The sequence below is a fragment of the Myripristis murdjan genome, chromosome 11 (genome assembly GCF_902150065.1).
Source record: "Myripristis murdjan chromosome 11, fMyrMur1.1, whole genome shotgun sequence".
Lineage (NCBI taxonomy): Eukaryota > Metazoa > Chordata > Actinopteri > Holocentriformes > Holocentridae > Myripristis > Myripristis murdjan.
Window position 1 is genome coordinate 27806026 of NC_043990.1, and position 21097 is coordinate 27827122.

General features: G+C 42.3%; 2 protein-coding genes across 2 annotated transcripts in view; one reads left to right on the plus strand and one right to left on the minus strand.

Annotated features, from left to right (window-relative positions):
• Positions 1-710: 710 nt before the first annotated feature.
• LOC115367401 (tripartite motif-containing protein 65-like) lies at positions 711-2409 on the plus strand. Its single transcript, XM_030063115.1, has 2 exons — positions 711-993; positions 1141-2409. The coding sequence occupies exons 1-2, from the start codon at positions 727-729 to the stop codon at positions 2392-2394; spliced, it is 1521 nt and encodes a 506-aa protein (XP_029918975.1). The 5' UTR covers positions 711-726; the 3' UTR covers positions 2395-2409.
• Positions 2410-4495: 2086 nt separating this feature from the next.
• Positions 4496-21097, minus strand: part of sf3a3 (splicing factor 3a, subunit 3) — a 35848-nt gene continuing 19246 nt past the window's right edge. Inside the window, exons 14-17 of the mRNA XM_030063112.1 lie at positions 6712-6822; positions 5099-5189; positions 4896-4951; positions 4496-4802 (exon numbers count right to left, since the gene is read on the minus strand). Coding sequence (XP_029918972.1) covers positions 4725-4802; positions 4896-4951; positions 5099-5189; positions 6712-6822 — 336 coding nt within the window. The 3' untranslated portion in view covers positions 4496-4724. The remainder of the gene's footprint in view (positions 4803-4895; positions 4952-5098; positions 5190-6711; positions 6823-21097) is intronic.

Genomic DNA, 21097 nt, shown 5'->3' on the forward strand with positions numbered 1-21097 from the left:
GGAGAGACTCCTTATTCCACATCGGCGACTCTCTGGGTCAGCTGAAGGCAGCCCTCACATGGAGCAGGTGGAGAGGTAAGCGGTGCCATGATGAACACCGTCTCACCCTCTGTGCCACCTTCGGCATGTTAGCCACCAGGCTAAAAACAAATGCAGGTGTGCTAGCAGCGGTGCTAGCTGGAGCCGGGGCTTTTCACCGTCTGGTCAAAGGACCGTCTTCAGTATCAACTCCTTGGCTCGACTGCGGGGACGGTTATAAAACATAGTAAGAGCGATTAAAATCGAGTAAAACCAGACACAAGACAGCGGGTTAAAAAGAAAGAAAAACACTGAAACAACTCAAATGATGTTTAGAAGTAAGACTTGGAGGCCGCCATCTTGATCATGCGCATTCAAGTCATGAGCATCCACATCAACATCTACATGTTTTCAGTGCTCCAGTGAGCTCACTGATTCTAAGTTTAACGGCAACCCTTTAGTCAAAATATTAATTTCGTATTGTAAGTGAGAGTTGAACACACACAAAGCCCCTTTGAAACCGCTCCTCCTCCTGGAATAGAGCCAGAGCTTGATAACCCCTCCCTCTTCTTCCTCCTGTCAAATACAGCCAGTGCCATTCTGCCAGACGCGGCATTGTCCCATGATTGCCCCCCCCCCATAGTTCAACTCGTAGTCCAAGTCGTATGGTTTCACATCACGTGATATTTACTGTCTCTGAGAAGTGAAATGGCGCAGCGAGGAATTCAGCTGGACTCGGCAAAATTCTGCTGTTCGATCTGTTTGGATCTGCTGAAGGATCCGGTGACTATTCCCTGTGGGCACAGCTACTGCATGAGCTGTATTAAAGACTGCTGGGATGGAGAGGAGCACAAGGAAATCCACAGCTGCCCCCAGTGCAGGCAGACCTTCACACCGAGACCTGTGCTGGTGAAAAGTGCCATGTTAGCAGCGTTGGTGCAGGAAGTGAGGAAGACGGGACTCGGAGATGGAGATGTGGCCTGTGATGTCTGCACTGGGAGAAAAAGGAAAGCCCTCAAGTCCTGTCTGGTGTGTCTGGCCTCGTACTGTGAGCAGCACCTGCAACCTCATCATCAGTCTCCTGCATTTGAGAAACACAAGCTGATCAGCCCATTCAAGCAGCTTCAAGAGAACATCTGCTCTCGTCACAATGAGGTGATGAAGATTTTCTGCCGCACCGATCAGCAGTTTATCTGTTATCTCTGCTCCATGGATGAACACAAAGGCCACGACACAGTCTCGGCTGCAGCAGAGTGCACTGAGAAGCAGAGTGAGCTCCGGGTGAGACGGCAAAAAATCCAGCAGAGAATCCAGGACAGAGAGAAAAACGTGAAGGTGCTTCGGCAGGAGATGCAGGCCATCAATCGCATTGCTGATGAAGCAGTGGGGAGCAGCAAGAAGGTGTTCACCGAGCTGGTTTGTCTCATCGAGAAAAGAAAGTCTGACATGAAGCAGCAGATCAGATCCGAGCAGAAAGAGGAAGTGAGACGGATTGAAGAACTTCAGGAGAAGCTGAGACAGGAGGTGGTGGACCTGAGGAGGGAAGACGCCGAGCTGGAGCAGCTCTCACACACAGAGGATCACAACCATTTTCTGCACAGTTACCCCTCACTGTCACGTCTCAGTGAATCTGCAGAGTCGCCCAGCGCCGATATCCATCCTCTGCGCTACTTTGAGGATGTGACTGCGGCGGTGTCACAGTTGAGAGATAAACTCCAAGACATTCTTAGTGAGGAATGGTCTAAAAGCTCACTGACAGTGACTGGAGTGGGTGATGTTTTACTGACACCAGGAGAGCCCAAGACCAGAGCTGAACTCTTACAGCATTCACGTCAACTCACACTGGATCCAAACACAGCGCACGTATGGCTGTCATTATCTGAGGGGAACAGAAAAGTCACATTAGAAGTATTAACTTTGGAAGAAGAGCGCTTAGGCCTAAGCTCATCTTTTTTTTCCACAAACAAGTTCTTTGGTGCATCTCAGGTCCTGAGCAGAGAGGGTCTGACTGGACGTTGTTACTGGGAGGTGGAGCGGAAGGGGAGAAGAATTTCAATAGCTGTCGCATATAAGAATATTAGCAGGACAGGGAGCGAATGTGTGTTTGGATGCAATGACAAGTCTTGGGCACTGGATTGTTTTGACGATTGTTATCAGTTCAGTCATAGCAATATTGCAACTCCCATATCAGGCCCTCAGTCCTCCAGAATAGGAGTGTACCTGGACCACAGTGCAGGTATTTTGTCCTTCTACAGCGTCTCTGAAACCATGACTCTGCTCCACAGAGTCCAGACCACGTTCACTCAGCCGCTCTATGCTGGGATTTGGCTTTGGACTCATCCTGGAGCCACTGCTGAGCTGTGTAAGCTCAATTAAAAATGTAGATTTTAAAGCAGCTTGAAAATGTGTGCTCGCTTCAAATACACTGACAGTAAATTAATTTCATCAAACTAGTGAAAAGAGTATTTTGACTCCACTTAAATACATTACAGTGATTTTTTTTTTAGTAAAAATAGTGTATTATCTAAATTACTTTTTAGATGACTGCTGTTAAATACCTCTCTTGTGCTTTTACCATAATAATGCAGTAAAAATATTTCCAAATTGTACAGTTAAACAATACTTAACCATAAAAAATATTACAATTTATTTTTAAGGTGTTTGACAAAATTAATTAATGATGTATTAACAATATGAAAAAAAACATTTTCACCCTAAGTCCTTTCTTTTGTATTTTTCTTTTTTGTATTTCACAACTCAAATACTGTAAAGACATGCAGGTCAGGTGACTTGGACACTCCCATAGGTGTGTATGTGTGTGTGTGTTAGTCCTGCAATGGACTTCGGTCCTGTCCAGGGTGTTTTGCCCTATGTGCATGCTGGGATAGCCCCCTCGTGACCCTGACTATGATAAGCAAGTGTAGAAAATAGATGGATAATGCATTAATGTCCAAGTGCACATTATTAGTCTCCCTTTTAATATATTTTGTTATATTCAATATTAAGTAGTACATGCTTTATATCAAAGTATACTGACTGAGATTTTATATAATTTAAATACTATAAGTATAAAAATAGTAGTTTCATTTTAACACACTGCTTTATAGTTTGGTCTCCAGTACACTTTATTCATATTTTTATTAATATTTAACACTTTACATTAACATTACATTTGAAAATTTAATTTTTATAGCTGTTCAGTAGCATCACTTCTACCTGGCCTATAATATACCTCTAATACTCGAGGACATGAAAGGTGTGTGTATGAGAATGAGAGAGTTGAGTATGAAGATTATAGACAATTCAAAAATGAATGAATAAATAAATAAATAGTCTCCTGCTTAGTGTAATATTTTTGACCAAATGGACATTTATTCATATTAAAACAAACTGTTGTGTGGTCTATACAGTTCTTATCTTTGTTGCACATTAATTCCTCTTGATTTTTCTGGTTAGGTATCTTATCTAAAAAAAAAAAAAAAACTCATTAGCTGTGATTAGTAAGGAACCTCTAAATCTGAGGTGGGCAACACACTGACTAGAGGATTTTTAATAAGGTTGCAGTATCGTCCCCATTAATTGTTCCACCCGTTTACAGCATCTCTTGGGACACTGGGAAACAAACAGCTTACTTGATGCTTCTGCCTCAGAGGACACACTTGACCAGAGCAGGCAAAACGCAATTAACCCTGCTACCATCTGTACTGGCCTGCTGATGAGAGCTACTTATCATGGGTGGGAATAAGCTCTGCAGCAGAGGGTCTTGTGAATCCAATTACTATTAAGTCCATCTGTTAATGATGTGCAGGTGATGGGAAACTGGAAACATCAAGCTGCGTCTCTACTGGACTGACTGTATTATGTGTTTAGCGGATCATGTTATGTTTCTGTTCCTGGACGCTGCTCTTGGACACCGGTTTTATTTCAGCCGTGATATCAAAGACAAAATTCCCTGCAGGGGCAATAAAAGTTTATCTTATCTGAATCAATAGTTCAGTATCATCTTATGTGCTACCATGACCTGCTGTTACGGTGGTATAAAACACTTGCCAGGTATTGAATTGAAAAGATGGAGATTTATCCTCATAACGTAACTGCCGCTGTTGGAAGAAACTGCTTCAGACTTTTTGTCACCCAGGACAGTTTTCTGCACCATATGAGGTAAAAAAAGGATTTATGCTGGGTCCAGATCTAAGATTAAACCTTTGAGACTTTAATGGAACATGCTTTTGAAAGGAAGTGGGAACAGGAAGTTCATTTATGAAAAAAAAAAAAAAACATTAGTAATTTTAATTAAGATTTAAGTGGTTTAAACCATTGAAACACAGTACCTAACCATTATATAAAGATCACATCTGCTTAAAGTTAAGGTCCAGAGCAGTGGGGGACTACAATCCCAGGAAAAGAATGACCCAACCCACTGTCAGAATAAACCTAACACAAACCCAATTGAAATGTAACAACTTAAGACAAACAATGGTGACAAAAGTACTCATGTTTATTATAATGATCAATGGTTGTCACATTACAAAGTTATAAGAGAGAGAAATGATGGGTGGTACTCGGTCTATAAACACAGTATTACTACTTAAAAATAAAGACAAACATGGGTAAATGAGACATAAAAAATATATCAAATTTCAAAGGATGCTCTTTAGAAGTTTCTTTCCATGTTTGCTTATCGTCTGATCTCATTTTCCCTGAATCTACAGCAAGCCTTGTCTCTTCAGATCTTCATAGGTCTTCTTGTTGACGACGTTACCGCTCGAGTCCTCGTACTCCTCCTGAAAAAGACACAAGCCATGACATGCACCTTATAAAAGTGGTTCACGCTGCTGAGGTTCCTTTCTAAAGCATCATCTTGAGTGTGGACTAACCTCTGTGTCTGGCTGCCACCGCTCTGATGCCTTCTGCGACTTCAGCTTTGCCCACACTGAAGTACAAACAAGCCACAGATGTCTTAGTAAAAATCAATTACCAGAAACAGAAATTCTTCAAAAGCACACTATTCTTGTGATTTCTATTCCATGCAGTCACTATTTCCACTTGTTTATGCCCTTTTCATGACAAAACCCCTTACATGAGACGGCGTCCTCAATCTGGGTGACGTTGGCGAAGTGGGCAGTGTTGGGGATTCCCAGACAGCGCATACCGTGGGCATGTCGCCACTCCTAGCCAACAGAACACAAGATACACTTCAGTGACACAGTTACACACCCGACCTAGCAACTGCAGTGAAATGGTGCTATGGTAGAAACTGTTCACAATTAGCCTCTTACATCAGTGTGTAAAGACCACATTTCACAAAAAAAAAAAAAAAAAAAAAACACTTTTTCCTGTTGTCCTGGCCAAAGAATACATTATTATTACAACTTTATTATACAACATGTCAAATGTGAGTTTTCTGTTAGCCTCTCACTTCTCTGTTCATCTGTTGTAAGAAATTTGAAAAGCGCTGGCTCCGTTTGCTCTGGTAGAACGGTACCCTCTAGCTCAGGGGTGTCAAACTGGTGCCATGGAGGGCCAAGAGGCTGCAGGTTTTCATTCCAACCAACAACTCCACCAGGTGATTTCACTGATTAGTCCCGCCTCTCTGTTTCGAGGTAGGGTGATCAGTGAAATCACCTGGTGGAGTTGGAATGAAAACCTGCAGCCTCTTGGCCCTCCATGGCATGAGTTTGACACCCCTGCTCTAGCTGTTTTATGCTGTTAAGTAATCCAGCGAATTTGTCTCTAAATCAGACCCAGTTGCATGAAATGCAAAGTGCAGTGTTGAGTCCGGCAAGCCTCTTGCAAATGGTTCCATTTTTTGTCTAAAATTCACACAGTATCATATGTAATGGCACCTTTAAAAGTTAAGATCAAGTTTTTGCCCATGCACTACACGAATGGGCATGCATATTTTACACTGTGCCCAATCATTTTCCAAAGCACACCGGGCCTATTTAGATTTTTCAATGTGTTTTTCTTACATCCCAAAAGGCCGTTCATGTCCGTTCATTCAGTTATGGCATGAAACTCAATCTGCACACTTGAAACTTGGACATTAGCTGATGTCCTGTTTTATTTTTGACAGTTACTTTAGGTGTGCTTATGCTTTTCAAGTGCTGGTGGGAAGCTCTGACATCCAGACGTCAAAGTTGGAAAAATGAATTGAACTTGACAGACAAAATATAGGTTTTTAAAAACAAATCAGTCAAATTCACATAATTCTTGCAGAAATGACCAAGCTTGCCTCCCATGTCTCCTATTCTGACAAAACAGCACATGAATGGGTTGCCCCAGTGGTTCACTTTGTAGAGCGCGTACCATGTATCAAGGCTGAGTCCTGACTGCAGCCGCCTGGGTTTCAATCCTAGCCCAGGCAATGTGCTGCATGTCATCCCCCCTCTCTACCCTGTTTAATTCACAATGTTATTGATTGAGACTTAAAGAAAAAAAACAAGTTGTAATGTCTTTTGAATGCAGTCTGATGAGGTATGTCCCTGCCGACTCTTCTGATCAATGGAACAATAAAGTGACTTGGACAACAGTAAATTAAAGCAGCATGTTCACTGTGATGGAAGTCCTTACAAGATGATTTTTATACTGAAACAAGATGAATATAAACAGATGGCTCCCTGGAAGGTAGAAAAAATGCATTCCAAAATCTATATTTCTAATGTATACCGTATAACTGTGTCAAGAACATACCGCAAAGTGCCTCTGGAAGGCTTTTGGTCCCCTGTAGGTGTAGTTTCCACAGATCTCGCAGTTGTAGTTGATGTTCAGCCCATGGAGTTTATAGAGCCAGTATGGAATGGGCTGGAGGAAATAAAACAGCAGTACATGCAATCTCAGATCAGATGTAAATAAATAAAAGCTGTGCAGCACACAGGGGTGGACAAAAAAAAAGAAGTCAGGAAATCGCATATAGAATTAAAGCTGCAAGCAGCGTTGGACGGGCCCTCGCCCCCCCGTGCACGTCGGGGACGGCGCGCGTGTTGAAGCGTAGACAATTCGTCCGTTTGTGCCAGTTTTAAGGGTATTTTTCGGTGCTTTTATTGTGAAAGAGTTTTGGGCTTTTATTTTGAAAGGCCACGGAAGTCCTAGTGTGTGACCGACAGGACTACTGGCAGCTGCTGCATGATCACACCAAAATGCAGGCAGACAGAGAAATCCTCATTCAATCCAGTGGAGAAATCCATAAAACCCACCCCTGTTTGAGGTGTCACAGCTCGGTCACCGTTTGAGTGACAGACTTGTTTCAAAGCTTAAACGAGTCACAAGACTCGGATCTATAAATCTCCCATTTACATGATTTTGCTATCTTTTACCGTTTTGGAGTTACGGCAGTTTTAGTTTGAGAGTGTTTTCTGCTCCCTCTGAGCTCTTACAATGGGTGTGTATTGCGCATTCCTGAGGCAGCTAGAGTGAGTCACATGTCCAGGCAGAGTGCAGAGCAGAGCACACCAGAGTCCAAAACGTTTGAAAACTCTTCATAGCTCCCACAAACTTGGTCCAATCCACATCAAAACTTCATATTTTTGTAGGAATTTCCGTCCTCTTTCCATCTGCATAGTTTTCAAAGCCGTCAGACTTTTACTTTACACTGCAGGGGCCTAATTAGTGCCAAAAGTCAGCCTCTTCACACCAAAGTCCATGGGAAAAAATGAGATTTTGGTTCTGGCCCCTCCGACTTGGAGGTGTTATCACATCCAAACGAATCGAGTAATGACGAAATCCTTCAGAACTTTTGTTCAGCACTCTGTCCTCTGTCATCTGTGCAATTTTCAAGCCGCTGACATTTACGCCCTGGGAGGAGATAGATTTTGTTCAAAGCGGAATTTTGGGCGAGAACGTGATGTTCAAACGCAAATTGCGGACTTCCTGTTGGTTTTAGGTCGGGGGTGTCAGCGCGTGAATTGTAGGGCTTGATGAGACCTACATTTCGGCAGTGGTTTGGTCTTTCTATCACATTCCTGTGGGCCACAGCGGCTGCCTTTGTGTGCCTAGGTGGCGCTACCGAGCCCATTTTTGCACCCTGGGGGTCTGTTTGTCCATTTTATAAAATTTTTCGCCAGACCTGGCCTGCGTGCCGAATTTGGTGACTTTTGGAGCATGTTTAGGGGGTCAAATTAAGGGTTATTTAGACGTAATAATAATAAAAAGAAGAAAAAAAAAACACTACAAAAACAATAGGGCTTCGCACTGTTCCAGTGCTCGGGCCCTAATAAGACGGCCACTTTGTCTTCAGGACAGCCTGAGTCGCCCTCGTCCTGCTGTCACACTGCATCATGAACTGGGTGCAGTGGACTCTGAACCTTCCTTCAAGACAAGCCTCCACCTCTGTGAGGGATGACAGAGGTGGAAATCTACTTGCCATAAAGATTTAGTGAAGTTTTTAGGGTGATAACGCTTCACCAGCTTTTTAAGTTTTCATTTAATTGATTTTTCAGACCAGTTTTATTGCCCACAGGCAGCAAGTTTTGAGACAGAAAACAAGACTTAACACTTGTGATACTGTGTAAGACTAAAACATAGCTCTGTCCCCTATTTAAAACTTTTCAAGGCCTTTAATTTAGACATTAAATTAAATTAAAGCTGCAAGCAGCGTTGGACGGGCCCTCGCCCCCCCGTGCACGTCGGGGACGGCGCGCGCGTCGAAGTGTAGACAATTCGTCCGTTTGTGCCAGTTTTGAGGGTATTTTTCGGTGCTTTTATTTTGAAAGAGTTTTGGGCTTTTATTTTGAAAGGCCGCGGAAGTCCTAGTGTGTGACCGACAGGACTACTGGCAGCTGCTGCATGATCACACCAAAATGCAGGCACACACACTCACTCACTCACACAAACACACACACACATACGCACGTGCACACACACACACGTGCGCGCACACACACACACACACACACACACACACACACACACATACACACACACACACACACGACGCAACAAAAACCCACTGGTAGTACATTCGCTGCTGGTGCCCCTCTGGCCACTAGCAGCGCCCCTCCAGCAGATGGCGCCCTTAGCATGTCCTAGTGTGTGACTGACTTGAGTAGTGGCAGCTGTGGCATGATCACACCAAAATGCAGGCAGACAGAGAAATCCTCATTCAATCCAGTGGAGAAATCCATAAAACCCACCCCTGTTTGAGGCGTCACAGCTCGGTCACCGTTTGAGTTATAAACTTGATTCAAAGTTTAAACGAGTCACAAGACTCGGATCTATAAATCTCCCATTTACATGATTTTGCTATCTTTTACTGTTTTTGAGTTATGGCAGTTTTAGTTTGAGAGTGTTTTCTGCTCCCTCTGAGCTCTTACAATGGGTGTGTATTGCGCATTCCTGAGGCAGCTAGAGTGAGTCACATGTCCAGGCAGAGTGCAGAGCAGAGCACACCAGAGTCAAAAATGTTTAAAAACTCTTCACAGCTCCCACAAACTTGGTCCAATCCACATCAAAACTACATATTTTTGTAGGAATTTTTGTCCTCTTTCCATCTGCATAGTTTTCAAAGCCGTCAGACTTTTACTTTAGACTCCAGGGGCTTCATGAGTGCCAAAAGTCAGCCTCTTCACACCAAACTCCATGGGAAAAAATGAGGTTTTGGCTCTGGTCACTCTGACTTGGAGGTCTTATAAAATCCAAACTAATCGAGTAATGACGAAATCCTTCAGAACTTTTGTTCAGCACTGTGTCCTCTGTCATCTGTGCAATTTTCAAGCCGCTGACATTTACGCCCTGGGAGGAGATAGATTTTGTTCAAAGGTGGAATTTTGGGCGAGAACGTGACTTTGCAACGCAAATTGCAGACTTCCTGTTGGTTTTAGGTGGGGGGTGTCAGCGCGTGAATTGTAGGGCTTGATGAGACCTACATTTCGGCGTTGGTTTGGTCTTTCTAGCACATTCCTGTGGGCTGCAGGGGCTGCCTTTGTGTGCCTAGGTGGCGCTACCGAGCCCATTTTTGCACTTAGGGGGTTCGTTTTTCCATTTTATTGAATTTTTCACCAGACCTGAGGTGCGTGCCGAATTTGGTGAGTTTTTGAGCATGTTTAGGGGGTCAAATTAAGGCCTAATGACACGTAATAATAATAAGAAGAAGAAGAAGAAAGAATCACTACAATTAAAGCTGCAAGCAGCGTTGGTCGGCCCTCGCACCGGTGCCGGTCCGCCACGATCCGTGATGATGTTTGTGTCATTGAAGTGCAGACAATTCATCCATTTTTCCCTTTTGTAAGAGTATTTTTCGGTGCTTTCAGTTGGAAAGAGTTTTGGGCTTTTATTTTGAAAGGCCCAGGATGTCCTGGTGTGTGAGTGACATGAGCACTGCCCTAATACATGAGTACTGGCAGCTGTGTCATGATCAGACCAAAGTGCAGGCAGACAGAGAAATGTACATTCAATCCAATGGAGAAATCGATCAAACCCACCCATGTTTGAGGTGTCACCGTTTGGACATAGTTTGAGTTACAGACTTTATTCAAGGTTTAAACGAGTCACAAGACTTGGATCTATAAATCTTGTATTTACATGATTTTGCTATCTTTTACCATTTTTGAGCTATGACAGTTTAAGTTTGAGTGTTGTTTCTGCTCCCTCTGAGAGCTTATAATGGGTATGTATAAGGGAATGCAAGCAGCTAGAGTGAGTCACATGACCAGGCAGAGTGCAGAACAGAGCACACCAGTGTCAAAAAGGGTAAAAAAGTCTGCACAGCGGCCACAAACTTGTTCAAATCTACACCAAAATATCATATTTTTGTAGGAATATTCGTCCTCTTTCCATCGGCGTAGGTTTGAAAGCTGTCAGTATTTTACTTTAGACGGCAGGGGCCTGATTAGGGCCAAGTGTCTGCCTCTTCACACCAGAGTCCATGGTAAAAAAAAAGATGTAGAGGAAGTATCCACAGACAGGCATAATGTAATATATAATAACAATAACAATAATAATAATAATAATAATAATAATAATAATAGAGTATAATAACTATAATATAATATCATATAATATAATGGGAATCATTAACAATATTGTTATCAATTATTATTAACAAAATAATAGTTACTAAATAATTAATTATTTTTTTTTTTTATTATTTATTTTATTTATTTACTTTTATTTATTTATTTTATTACAATAACATTATGTAGTAGGTATTTACATGACCAATGCTATGGTAATCCATCTTGTTTTGATTTGAAAAAGAGATCGGGAGGGGCGCAGGGGGGGCTGCGTATAAAAGCCCCCTGCGTCTGTGTCCCTCCCCCCCACTTCTTCTCACAGACTAAGAGGTAAGACCTGTTTTCATCTCTGTTAGCTTAACGTTAGCCTATTGTTTGAACTCTGTGCTGATATGAGGGTATGGTTGATGATAACACAGGTAATTTAAATGTTATATTTCAGAGAGTGATTGTGTACTTTGCATTGTGCTGTTTGCTTGTGCTTTTGGTGAGTTTTGATGGAGGGGCCGTCGAGCTTTACATGCAAAGCTAACCTGTATTTGATGATCTCAACTCCTGAGGTACAAGTGATTGACTTGAAACATTTATTAGGACATAGAAAAGGCATTACCATCGACGTGAGATTAATTTTAAAGTTTATTGATGGCATTTGGTCGATTGGATTAGCGTGCTAAGCTAGCGCTAGCTAGCGCTAGCTTAGCACGCTAACCTAGGCCTGAGGCCTACTGGCGTTTAGCTTTACATGTAAAGCTAACTTTTATTTGATAATCTTAACTTCTGAGATACAAGTGGTTGGCTTGAAACATTTATTAAGAAGTAGAAAAGGCATTACCATCGACGTGTGATGAATTTTAAAGTGTTTTGATGGTGTTTGGTCGAGTAGATTAGCGCGCTAAGCTAACGCTAGCTAGATCAGGTTTTATTTGAATGGAACGCTAGCCTTGCTAGCCCGCTAGCTTAGCTGAGAGACAATGTGTCAGCCATTTTGTGCCCATATAAAGAAAAGCTGTGTCTTAGGCCTAGTTGTGCTAGTGTGTGGTTCCATAAGATTTTGAGAGGCAAACGTTTTCTTGCTGTGACAAAGGAAAGCTATTTCACTTGTGTTTGATTTTTTTTTTTTTTTTTTTTTTTTTTTTTTGTAGTTACAAGGTTTTATTTGCATGGAACTGAGTTTGTGATATATGTTGTTGAGCTGAGTGTGTGTGGCCTGTGTGCATTCAATGAGCAGATATAGGCAAAGCTGTGCTAGTGTTTGGTTTGAGAGGAAAACTTACTCTTGTTTTGTGGAAAAGGAAAATTATTGGACTTGATGATGAATAATTGCATTTTGTGTGTGTGTGTGTGTATTTTGATATAAGGTTTTATTTGCATGGAACTGAGTTTGTGATATGTGCTTGAGCTGAGTGTGTGTGGCTTTGTGACAGAGCTATATCTGCTCTTTGAATGTACACCAGTCATAGCTTTGCTAGTGTGTGTGTGTGTGTGTGTGTGTGTGTGTGTGGTTCAACCAGATTTTGAGATGAAAACTTTCTCTTGCTTTGTGAAAAAGGAAAATTATTGGACTTGATGATGAAAACTGCTGTGTGTGTTTTTTGTAGTTTGCTATCACATTTTATTTGGATGAAGCTAAGCTTATGATGTATGTCGCTGAGTGTGTGTGGCTTTTGTGTGCATTCAAAGAGCAGGTGTTGCTGTGTCATAGGCAAAGCTGTGCTAGTGTTTGGTTTGAGAGGAAAACTTTCTCTTGCTGTGTGAAGAGGGAAAATTATTTGACTTGATGATGAGTTGTTGCAGGTGTGTGTGCTTTTTAGTATTTTGATATCAGGTTTTATTTGCATGGAACTGAGTTAGTGATATGTGCTTGAGCTGAGTGTGTGTGGCTTTGTGACAGAGCTCTATCTGCCCTATCAATGTACACCAGTTTTGTGAGTGTGTGTTTGTGTGTGTGTGTGTGTGTGTGTGCGGTTCAACCAGATTTTGAGATGAAAAGTTTCTCTTGCTGTGACAAATGAAAATTATTTGAGAGCAGGTGTAGCTGAGAGACATTGTGTCGGCCATTTTGTGCCTATATAAAGAAAAGCTGTGTCATAGGCCTAGCTCTGTGTAGCTTAGCTGAGAGACATTGTGTCGGCCATTTTGTGTCCATATAAAGAAAAGCTGTGTCTCAGGCCTAGTTGTGCTCGTGTGTGGTTCCATAAGATTTTGAGAGGCAAACTTTTTCTTGCTGTGACAAAGGAAAACTATTTCACTCGTGTGTGTGTGTGTGTGTGTGTGTGTGTGTGTGTGTGTGTGTGTGTGTGTGTGTGTGTGTGTGCATTTACAAGGTTTTATTTGCATAGAACTGAGTTTGTGATATATGTTGTTGAGCTGAGTGTGTGTGGCTTGTGTGCATTCAAAGAGCAGATATAGGTAAAGCTGTGCTAGTGTTTGGTTTGAGAGGAAAACTTATTCTTGTGTGGAAAAGGAAAATTATTGGACATGATGATGAATAATTGCATGTTTTTTTTTGTAGTTTTAAATCAGGTTTTATTTGCATGGAACTGAGTTTGTGATATATGTTGTTGAGCTGAGTGTGTGTGGCCTGTGTGTGTGTGTGTGTGTGTGTGTATTCAAAGAGCAGGTGTAGCTGAGAGACATTGTGTCGGCCATTTTGTGTGCATATAAAGAAAAGCTGTGTCATAGGCCTAGCTCTGTGTAGCTTAGCTGGGAGACATCTTGTCGGCCATTTTGTGCCTATATAAAGAAAAGCTGTGTCATAGGCCTAGCTCTGTGTAGCTTAGCTGGGAGACATTGTGTCGGCCATTTTGTGCCCATATAAAGAAAAGCTGTGTCATAGGCCTAGCTCTGTGTAGCTTAGCTGGGAGACATTGTGTCGGCCATTTTGTGCCCATATAAAGAAAAGCTGTGTCATAGGCCTAGTTGTGCTAGTGTGTGGTTCCATAAGATTTTGAGAGGCAAACTTTTTCTTGCTGTGACAAAGGAAAACTATTTCACTCGTGTGTGTGTGTGTGTGGTTACAAGGTTTTATTTGCATAGAACTGAGTTTGTGATATATGTTGTTGAGCTGTGTGTGTGTGGCTTGTGTGCATTCAAAGAGCAGATATAGGCAAAGCTGTGCTAGTGTTTGGTTTGAGAGGAAAACTTACTCTTGTGTGGAAAAGGAAAATTATTAGACTTGATGATGATAGATGCATGTTTTTTTTTTTGTTTGTTTTTTTTGTTTGTTTTTCGTACTTTTAGATCAGGTTTTATTTGCATGGAACTGAGTTTGTAATATATGTTGTTGAGCTGAGTGTGTGTGGCCTGTGTGTGTGTGTGTTTGTGTGTGTATTCAAAGAGCAGGTGTAGCTGAGAGACATTGTGTCGGCCATTTTGTGTCCATATAAAGAAAAGCTGTGTCATAGGCCTAGCTCTGTGTAGCTTAGCTGGGAGACATCTTGTCAGCCATTTTGTGTCCATATAAAGAATAGCTGTGTCATAGGCCTAGCTCTGTGTAGCTTAGCTGGGAGACATCATGTCAGCCATTTTGTGCCCATAAAAAGAAAAGCTGTGTCTCAGGCCTAGTTGTGCTAGTGTGTGGTTCCACAAGATTTTGAGATGAAAACTTTTTCTTGCTGTGACAAAGGAAAACTATTTCACTTGTGTGTGTGTGTGTGTGTGTGTGTGTGTGTGTGTGTGTGTGTGTGTGGTTACAAGGTTTTATTTGTATAGAACTGAGTTTGTGATATATGTTGTTGAGCTGAGTGTGTGTGGCTTGTGTGCATTCAAAGAGCAGATATAGGCAAAGCTGTGCTAGTGTTTGGTTTGAGAGGAAAACGTATTCTTGTGTGGAAAAGGAAAATTATTAGACTTGATGATGATAGATGCATGTTTTTTTTTTGTTTTTTTTTTTTTGTTTGTTTTTCGTACTTTTAGATCAGGTTTTATTTGCATGGAACTGAGTTTGTGATATGTACTTGAGCTGAGTGTGTGTGGCTTTGTGACAGAGCTCTATCTGCTCTTTGAATGTACACCAGTCATAGCTTTGCTAGTGTGTGTGTGTGTGTGTGTGTGTGTGGTTCAACCAGATTTTGAGATGAAAACTTTCTCTTGTTGTGTGAAAAAGGGAAATTATTGGACGTGATGATGAAAACTGCTATGTGTGTGTTTTTTGTAGTTTGCTATCATGTTTTATTTGCATGAAACTAAGCTTATGATGTATGTCACTGAGTGTGTGTGGCTTTTGTGTGCATTCAAAGAGCAGGTGTTGTGTCATAGGCAAAGCTGTGCTAGTGTTTGGTTTGAGAGGAAAACTTTCTCTTGCTGTGTGAAGAGGGAAAATGATTGGACTTGATGATGAGTTGTTGCAGGTGTGTGTGCTTTTTAGTAGTTTTAGATCAGGTTTTATTTGCATGGAACTGAGTTAGTGATATGTACTTGAGCTGAGTGTGTGTGGCTTTGTGACAGAGCTCTATCTGCTCTATCAATGTACACCAGTCATAGCTTTGTGAGTGTGTGTTTGTGTGTGTGTGTGTGTGTGTGCGGTTCAACCAGATTTTGAGATGAAAACTTTCTCTTGCTGTGACAAATGAAAATTATTTGACTTGGTGTGTGTGTGTGTGTGGTCTTTTTTTGTAGTTTGATATAAGGTTTTATTTGCATTGAACTGAGTTTGTGATATATGTTGTTGAGCTGAGAGTGTGTGAAAGACATTGTGTCGCCCATTTTGTGCCTATATAAAGAAAAGCTGTGTCATAGGCCTAGCTCTGTGTAGCTTAGCTGAGAGACATTGTGTCGGCCATTTTGTGCCCATATAAAGAAAAGCTGTGTCTCAGGCCTAGTTGTGCTCGTGTGTGGTTCCATAAGATTTTGAGAGGTAAACTTTTTCTTGCTGTGACAAAGGAAAACTATTTCACTCGTGTGTGTGTGTGTGTGTGTGTGTGTGTAGTTACAAGGTTTTATTTGCATAGAACTTATTTTGTGATATGTTGTTGAGCTGAGTGTGTGTGTGGCTTGTGTGCATTCAAAGAGCAGATATAGGCAAAGCTGTGCTAGTGTTTGGTTTGAGAGGAAAACTTATTCTTGTTTTGTGGAAAAGGAAAATTATTGGACTTGATGATGATAGATGCATGTTTTTTTTGTTTGTTTGTTTTTTTAGTAGTTTTAGATCAGGTTTTATTTGCATGGAACTGAGTTAGTGATATGTACTTGAGCTGAGTGTGTGTGGCTTTGTCACAGAGCTATATCTGCTCTTTGAATGTACACCAGTCATATCTTTGCTAGTATGTGTGTGTGTGTGTGTGTGTGTGTGTGTGTGTGTGTGTGTGTGTGTGTGTATGTGGTTCAACCAGATTTTGAAATGAAAACTTTCTCTTGCTGTGTGAAAAGGGAAAATTTTTGGACTTGATGATGAAAACTGGCAGGTGTGTGTTTTTTGTAGTTTGCTATCATGTTTTATTTGCATGGAACTAAGCTTATGATGTATGTCGCTGAGTGTGTGTGGCCTGTGTGTGCATTCAAAGAGCAGGTGTTGCTGTGTCATAGGCAAAGCTGTGCTAGTGTTTGGTTTGAGAGGAAAACTTTCTCTTGCTGTGCGAAGAGGGAAAATTATTGGACTTGATGATGAATAATTGCATTTTTTTTGTGTGTGTGTGTATTTTGATATCAGGTTTTATTTGCATGGAACTGAGTTAGTGATATGTACTTGAGCTGAGTGTGTGTGGCTTTGTGACAGAGCTATATCTGCTCTTTGAATGTACACCAGTCATAGCTCTGCTAGTGTGTGTGTGTGTTTCTTTTTTTGTAGTTTGATATAAGGTTTTATTTGCATGGAACTGAGTTTGTGATATATGTTGTTGAGCTGAGTGTGTGTGGCTTGTGTGCATTCAAAGAGCAGGTGTAGAGTGTCATAGTTGGGCTGGTGTGTGGTGTAATAACATTTTGAGAGGAAGACTTTTTCACTGTGTGAAAAAGGAAAGTTATTTGTTTTGATGATGAATAGTTGCATGTGTTTTTTTGTGTAGGTTTATATCAGGTTTTATTTGCATGGAAGTGTTTTGATATATGTAGTTCAGTTGAGTGTGTGTGGCTTTTGTGTGCATTCAAAGAGCAAATAGTTGTGTCATAGGCAAAGCTGTGTTAGTGGTTGGTCCAATATGATTGTAAGAGAAGGTCTTCCTTGTGAGACAAGGAAATTATTTGATTCAATATTGATAATTGTAAATTTTTTTTTCTTTTCATGCTGGCGTGTGTGTCTTTTGTTGTATGCAGGAACTGTAGTTTGTCATGTATTTAGTTGGGTGTGTCTGTGTCCACCGGTATGGCTAAGCTGTGAGATGTTGTGTCAGCCACTTTCTGTGTAATGAGGAAGCAAATAATGTAATTAGGATGCCAGTTTGCTGGTTTATTATGATTTTGAGAGGAAAAGGTTTTCTTAAGATGTGTCTCTGTTTTGAGCAGCACAGTCGTGTTGTTGGCCATTTTTTTTCGATTACTTGAACACAATGTGGATGCTGGTTTGTGTCTTAAGCATTTTATAGAGAGAAAGACCTTATTTAAAATTAAAACCTAAAAATTTCCTACAGTTAAGTGTATTCAGGATGCTTTCAGTAACGTTCTGTTCAATTAAATGTGTTTTTTTTTCTACTAGACAAGTAATGTTTAAATCAAACATGTTTTGTTTAATTTACAGATATTGATATCGATTGGCTGTGAGATCTGGTGTTGTCTTTGCTTTGGCTGCTATTGAGAGCGACTGACCTGCGTTTGACCTGCGTTTGACCGGCGAGCTACCTGCACCTACATCTGTGATCGTCTGATCCAGAACCACTTAACACAGATACATTTATTCCATTTAAAAACACACACATAACTAATTGTTAATCAACACACATATTTGCACTGCTTCAACACACAGACACATACAGACACATACAGACACACACAGACACACACACACACACACACACCCACACACGCACACACGCACTGCCAAGGTAAGTTGAAACATTTGTGTATTTGAAGGCTGACCTTGTTTGGGAAAGCATTGTCTGTGAGTATGATTGGCACAGATTCACTTGAATTTTTAAAGTTTCTTTGAACTTTGGAGGAAATTTTATTATTTTTTTTGTTTGTTTGTTTGTTTTTCATTCCTAGATGCCCCGTGCCAAGTCCCACCGGCGGGCCCAGGCCCTGAAGCAGAGGATGGCGCAGCCGCTGCCATGGACCCCCCAGCCGCCTGTCCCCGAGTTCGTTGCTCGTAAGTATCAAACAGTTTGTTTATTTTTTTTTTTATATCTAACTGATGCAGTTTGAATGTTGTGTGAAGAAGTATGAATTTTGTGTCATCATCCTTAACTTTGTTGTCAACCACACAGGGCGCGGTACAGGGTACCGCCATCGCGTGCGGAGATGGCCGACTTCGGAGCTGACCCAGCGCAGCTTCAAGTTGGTCACTCCTGCCCTGCAGCCGGACCAGAAGGTATTAGTTTTTCTTTTTCAGAAACACAGCGCTTGTCGTAAGAAGTCGGTGTCTATGTTCTAAAGCCGTGTCTCTGTCATTGCAGATGGTGTTCGTCGTGGGAGACTCCCACCTGCGGGCCCTGGTGGATGGGATCGTCGCCGTGCCGGAGGTACCTCTCTCTTTCTCTTTTCTCTCTGTTCCAGGTGCGCATGCAGCAGAGCTGAGGACGGAGGTGTCCCACGCCGCTCTCCCCTGGACCCCGGACGTGGTGTGTGTGCTCGCCCCGAGCAACAACCTGACAGCCAGCAGGAACATCGGAGAGGCGTCGCTGGACTTCGGTGCTCTCCTGGCTACAGTCTGCAACCGCTGGGCGAAGGTGTGTTTAATTTGCAGTTGGCAGTATTTGTTTTGTCCTGTGCTGTCACAGTAAGCGTGTGTTTTCACATGTGCTTTTTTAGAAACCTAAATGTGATTCTAAACGTGATTTTTTTTTTTTTGTGTGTGTGTGTGTGTGTAGGTGTTCGTGCTGGATTTCCCTCCACGCCTGAACATCGAGCCTGGCCTGCAGGAGCTGTTCCGCCAGGAGTTCCGCCGTGTCGCAGCACGCATGGGTACGTCTTAGTTTTGGTCATCAGTTTGATTATAACTGACGTATTGTGAACCTAACCTCATATGTTTTACATGAGTGTATTTATTACCAGAATGTATGATGTTTCTCACTTTTGCGGCAGGTCTCCCATACGTGTCTGTGGCAGAGCACCTCCCTCTGGATCGTTTGGAGCTGTGGAGCCGTGACGGTGTAAGTACAGCATACTTTGTTGTTGTGACATGACACATGGAGGAGTTGAAGGTTGTCATTTTCGATACACAAGCTGAGCGCAATGTGTTCTGTGTTTCACTGTTTTCCAGGTGCACCTCAGCGACAGCGATGGAACGCCGATCCTCGTCCAGGCCCTGTGGGACGCCGCGGTCCGCCAGCTGACTCCTCCTCCTCCTCCTCCTCCCTCGGTGCCCCCCCGGACATCGCCTCGTGCCAGGGTCTCCCCCGTGCTGGTTGTGACAGGACACAGCCCCGCGCCCCGCCACCGTGACCCACTGGAGTGGACCGTCGTCGGACAGGAGGGCAAGGTAATGTGTTTGAGTCATTTTCTGGCTGTACATTTGTGCATCTTTTCTGGTTTTACGCCTTTATTTTGTGTGTGTGTGTTTGTGTGTGTGTGTGTGTGTGTGTGTGTGTTTTTTTTAATGGTGACAAATTTTTTTTTGTTGTGGTTTTTAAGATTCGAGCATCTCCGGTGCAAGAGTCTGTCCTCCCGTCCAACCCCGTCTGGTTCAGCGGCGACATCCTGGAGGCCATGGAGAGGGTTTCGCCATCCTCGGACTGCAGCGTCACTTCCCTTCTGCCAGCTGGCCAGGTAAAGTGCCTGATAACTACATTTATATAGTATGAAGTAATTCATATTAGTTTTGACTTTAAGGTGTTTCTGTTAAGTTATAAAATGTTAAATGGGTTTGCCTCTAATGTTTCCCCTTGTCTCTGTGTGAGTGTGTGTGTGAATGGTTGTGAGTTTTTCCGAGTGCGTGCTGTGTCTTTTTGAGTCAGGTCATCATGGTGCTGGTGGTTGTGTGGCTCAGGTCCCAGGCTGCTACAGTACATCTGGCTCTCCTCGGCATCCGCATTCCTCATCCACCAACTGTTTTTACATTTTTTTCCTTTATATTATACATATAGATCTTTTGTTGTTGTTTTTTTTTTTTCTGTGCTTGCAAAACCCATTGTATGTGTGTATGTCCTGGACAAAATTGAATTTAAGACTGCATTTAACAAGGTTTGTTTTCCTTCTTTTAGACTTCCCGTGTGAGGCGTTCGCCGAAAGGTGTTGCCACAAGGCGTAGAGGAGGAAAGCGGCAGGTTGGTATCATATTTAGTATGTGAGCTATGTGGATTGTTTTTGTCATATTTTGATAACACGTGTAGAACCCGAATGAATGAATGCATTATTGAAATGAGTCTTTTGTCTTCCCCTATCTTTTTTAGGTGCTGGCAACACCTTCACCTGCCCGTGTCACCGTGCCTGCCTCCGGGCCCAGACCAGCGGTGCAGCAGGTTTGTCTTTGTTTATATATATATATTATGTGAATTATTATTATGACAGGTAACAGGGAAATGGTTCTCCTGTTTTCTTTAGTAAAACCATGTTTTGTTTTGTTTTTTGTGTGTGTGTGTGTGTGTCAGGTGGAGACGACAGCCCAGGAGTCGTCCAGCGTGGTGCCAGGGGTGGTCGTCGTCCGGGAGGAGGTCGCCGCAGCGTGCCCAGCTGTCCCGGAGGTGCTGCATTTATTTAGCTCTTCTTTTTTGGCACTAGTTATATAGACCATATCGCACTAGTTATATAGACTGTTTAATATTTAATTTTTAAACGGTCCCACAATTCCATCTCTGCTGTAATCCGGAAGCCAAGCAACGACATTTCGTTGCCAAAATCTCACTGCTGTGTTTTTTGTTTTTTTTTTGTGCAATGACAATAAAGAAAGTCTAAACAGTCTATATTTAATAAAAATATGTTTTTGATTTTTGTACAGGTGGAGGCGACAGTCCAGGAGTCGGCCAGCGAGGTGCCGGGAGTGGTCGTCGGTCAGGAGGAGGTCGCCGCAGTGGGCCCTGCTGTCCCAGAGGAGCGACAGAAGA

Coding starts and splice junctions, on each gene's coding strand:
- LOC115367401 (XM_030063115.1), top strand. CDS start 727: ATGGCGCAGCGAGGAATTCAGCTGGACTCGGCAAAATTCTGCTGTTCG. Junction 994..1,140: donor CGGGACTCGGAGATGGAGAT/GTGGCCTGTGAT, acceptor CCATTCAAGCAG/CTTCAAGAGAACATCTGCTC.